The 965-nt window shown below is 40.9% G+C and overlaps 1 protein-coding gene across 1 annotated transcript in view; it reads left to right on the plus strand.

The window, feature by feature from the left end:
• The window catches only part of LOC106012685, a 12851-nt gene that overhangs the window by 2948 nt on the left and 8938 nt on the right, over positions 1–965 (plus strand). The window contains exon 4 of the mRNA XM_035971560.1: positions 321–485. Within this exon, the coding sequence (XP_035827453.1) occupies positions 321–485 (165 nt within the window). The remainder of the gene's footprint in view (positions 1–320; positions 486–965) is intronic.

The raw sequence follows: 965 nt of genomic DNA on the forward strand, positions 1-965 counted from the left end.
TCATCGTCGTCGTCATCATCATCATCACCATCATTATCATGGGATGAGCGATTTGGTAATTTTTGGTGGACAGTGGGATTCTGTAAAGTAAAGTAAGTAAAGTAAGTGGGATTCTTCAGGGTAGTGACAAGTATCATTTAACGTCCCGCTTTGGAAATACATGCAAGTGGGTGGTTCGAACATGTTAGCCTTTAATTAGAGATGTCAAAAGTGGGCCTTTGCTATACAAGTAAGTCCGGGCAACCAAAATGTCTACACGTTGTGGACCAACTGCTGTTTCTCAAGGCACCTTTTCCCTCTTTTTTTGTTTGTTGTGACAGGTGACAGAAGCAGACTGTCGAGAAGTTGTGAGGGTGTGCAACAGGTGGAATGTCAAGTTATCTGTATGCCATGTGCTGCGCTATACTCACTGGGTCCGCAAGATCAAGGAAGTTATCGACTCTGGTGAACTTGGGGACATTGTCAGCATTAGGCACACCGAGCCAGTAGGTGGAAAAGAATACATTTTAAGTGTTTACTCTAAGATATCGCATAAGCGCCCCCCCCCCCCTTCTGGCTTATTATTTTCAGTTTGTATGTGCTCCCCTGAATGAAACTTCTTTTTCTTTTCTTTTTTTCTTTTTTTTTGTAACTGGCAAATTACCCTCAGTATTAGTAACGGTACTGGGTTGACTACCTCAATTTTCTGTGCATTAAAAAAAACTTTTGTACTCTATTTTTAATGAAACTGGTTTGTTCCTAAATGGCGAAAAGTTGTCACAGTAACTTACGAACATTTCAGTATCTCTTTTTCTTTTGTTCACTGAAGGAGTAATAAAACAGATTTGTTCCTACTACTACAGGGGTATGAGGTTGAATGCCCCCTCCCCGTTTTTTTAAAATTCCAACCCCCGTTTATTAATTTTGGACCACTTGTCCACCCCACCCCCTGTTTATTCCTACCCCCCCCCTTTTTTTCTTTTAAA

Source organism: Aplysia californica, unplaced genomic scaffold, assembly GCF_000002075.1.
Source record: "Aplysia californica isolate F4 #8 unplaced genomic scaffold, AplCal3.0 scaffold00461, whole genome shotgun sequence".
Lineage (NCBI taxonomy): Eukaryota > Metazoa > Mollusca > Gastropoda > Aplysiida > Aplysiidae > Aplysia > Aplysia californica.